The following is a 2,873-nucleotide window of genomic DNA, read 5'->3' as shown; positions in this document are numbered from 1 at the left end:
AAAAAAAATTCCACAAGAATTTTTCAACCCAAACGTCTCTCGCACACGCATTTTCATATTTGGAAGCAAATTGGATTATTGACGGTGTAAAATATAACAGTTCAAGTAAATTTCACTTTTTAAACCTAAAATATTAAAAACGTTATTTATGGCCTGCTCGGCCTGCTCCATCTACGAACTCTATAAACTTATCAAACGGTCAAAATTGTACCGAATAAAAACCGACATAAAAGTGCTTGCGAGCAGCTTTTTCCTCAAAATGTGAAGCCTGTTCAACAAATGACATTGTTTCAAAATATGTCGAAACCAGATACTTTAACTAATGGACGTGTATGTACACATTGTCCGATTTTTGTTTGTAAACGATGTAATCGCAAATATTTGGATTAAAGCTATGGAAATACGTATAGCAATTGCATGAGTTGGATATTGTTTCTAACAAATCGTTTGAAACTAAACGAAACGGAATGCCTCTAATGTCCATAATTATCGTTTGAAAATGGGACGTTTTATTAACTTTTAAAATCATTTTAGTAACTATATGCTTTGCTCGCTTGAGCTTGAAAAGTAGGTAAATATCGCCTGGCACACGAAGTTCACGTTTCACAGGGAATGCCACCGTAAATAGTTAGTTGAGGAAGTCCTTATTCTCGCAGGATCTCCAAGGATTTTCAGAGTTGTAAGACTAAGACAAATCATTGAGAGAACTAACTTTTTAACAAGTTATGAGTAATCAAAGTAATCGCGTATACGGCACGGACAACCCCTACGTTGGAGCGAAAACTTCATTATAAGTTCAAACGTTTTCCCAGGTGTAACAACTGATGAAATGTTTTTCATACTAGTCCAAGGCGAGTAGGATACAATAAACATTTTCGGGGCGTGTAAAATTTTTGTACCTACTCAGCAGCTTGCCTCTCTATTTTTTATGCTCCTGTGATATATCGTAACAGTTCTTTTCATCTTTTAGTCTGTTTTTTCAGTGTCCAATATCCAAAACAGATTTGTCGCGACTGCCCTCTAGTCTTTTGCAGTAATCGCGCATATGCAGTCAATACAACAGCCTAGTAGAGACACGATTTTCAGGTATTTTCTGAACTCAAACTCACTGTATGATTCATCGAGGAACCACGATCCGCGCTGTGCTTTCTGTAAGAACATTGTAACTCGAGAGTGTCACCTCCCCGTACTGCTTCAAAGTTAAACGACTTTCATTTTCGCTCCAATCCACAAACCCCAATGTCGAAGGTGTTCCGGTTAATTAATTAAAAAAAAATAGGTAGGGATTAATCCGGAGAAGTTTTCTTTTGGGGATTCGGTCTTTGACGCGAACGTTACTGTGATTTTAGTTTATGTAATTGCTTATCTTGATCGTATCTTGCAGAAAAAAATTTAGGGAACCATATTTGATTTATGTCATTAATGCTAAAAAACATTTCAGTCTGTTTTCTTAAAGATATCAATCTATGGACCAATTGAACCAGCTTGTACTAAGTAGAGTTGTCGTATACGAATTCATTGAAATTGGATTATTCCTATTAAATTGGTTTTGTTATAGTTAAAAAAGGAAAATGATATCCATGTAAATGAGTTCGATTTGATTAGTCATAAAGTAAATTTTTAATAAAAATTTGCCGTATATTGTTATTGTCTTTAATATTGAAGTAAGGGTAGTTCGAAAGAACGTGGCCACAAACTAGATTTATTTTATTTGAAATTTCTAGTAAAAGATATCAGTATAGGATTGTAAAAGACGTGTGAACCGGATCTATTTTATCTCGTCAATATATCCAAAGTTTTGTAATAACTTCGTATTTATTGTTGCTAGCAAAGAAGTAAAAAAACCAAGGGTAAAAAAACAAAACCCCCTAATTTGGAAAAACCCATGGCAAGCTTCTTTGATTTCTTCAAGGTTTTAGTAGTGTTCTCGGTTATTTTATGCTTCCTGCGACATTTGAAATATCTTCAGCATTTTTAACTCTTCGGTTCTGCTCCGTCGCCGTTCTCTGGGATTATCACATACTTTGGATTACTTCAACTCAAGCTTCCTGAAGTACCTCTGCTCCTTTGAGTCTTCCCAAACTCCTTTGTCAACTCGGTTTCTTCGGTTTTGTCATTACATTTACTTTCTTCGAATTGCTCGTATTGTTTAATTTCCTGAACTATATATTGTTGTGCTAAATGAATAAATGAAATAAATAATATTGTTGGTGGAAATTCAAAGAATAAATCCACCGTGATGGAACAGAAACCCATCTTGGAGCTGGTTATTTTGAGTGGAGCACGAACCGTTTCTGTTCAGCGTGACATTGTTTTTGATTTATTTTTACGAGTGATTAAAGAGATCGATAATTTTCCTTGGTCCGTTTACAACGCTACAAAAACGAATATTTGTACAATAAAACGGGCTAAAAATATAGACCATCGAGAAGAAAAAAAACAGCCGAGTGTAGACCAAGGACGTTATCGCGAATGAAGGTATAAAAAAACTTTCGTATTAAATTACTGCACCGCGAGTGCATATTATGAGGGCGATTTTACCGGGAGCGGATAATCTGCAGGTGTGATATTTCAGAGGCGAATCTTTCGGGGACGAATTTACCGGTGGGCGGCTGTTCTGGAGGCTAATATTCCGGGGGCAAGTCTACCGAACAAAATTCTTCCTCTCTTCTTACAGTTGAGAGTCGCATTAATGCAGCTATAATACATAAACATAAAGTGACCGATACATGATCATGATCACATGATTCATATGTAAAGAGACTTTTTACGGGCAAATTCTTTATTCTGTCAACTCACTCTTTCATCAGTGCCACGGAAGTGTATATTTTGAATTTAATTTTGCAATTTTCTTCCAAAAAATATGCATAGTA

General features: G+C 35.6%; 1 protein-coding gene across 1 annotated transcript in view; it reads left to right on the top strand.

The window, feature by feature from the left end:
- The window catches only part of LOC116170637 (retinol-binding protein pinta-like), a 4,164-nt gene extending 1,536 nt beyond the window's left edge, over positions 1-2,628 (top strand). Inside the window, exon 6 of the mRNA XM_031487141.1 lies at positions 2,576-2,628. Within this exon, the coding sequence (XP_031343001.1) occupies positions 2,576-2,628 (53 nt within the window). The remainder of the gene's footprint in view (positions 1-2,575) is intronic.
- Positions 2,629-2,873: the final 245 nt, after the last annotated feature.

Source organism: Photinus pyralis, unplaced genomic scaffold (genome assembly GCF_008802855.1).
Source record: "Photinus pyralis isolate 1611_PpyrPB1 unplaced genomic scaffold, Ppyr1.3 Ppyr1.4_LG5, whole genome shotgun sequence".
Lineage (NCBI taxonomy): Eukaryota > Metazoa > Arthropoda > Insecta > Coleoptera > Lampyridae > Photinus > Photinus pyralis.
The sequence above is the reverse complement of the archived record's forward strand: the minus strand, read 5'-3'. Positions and strand labels throughout refer to the sequence as shown.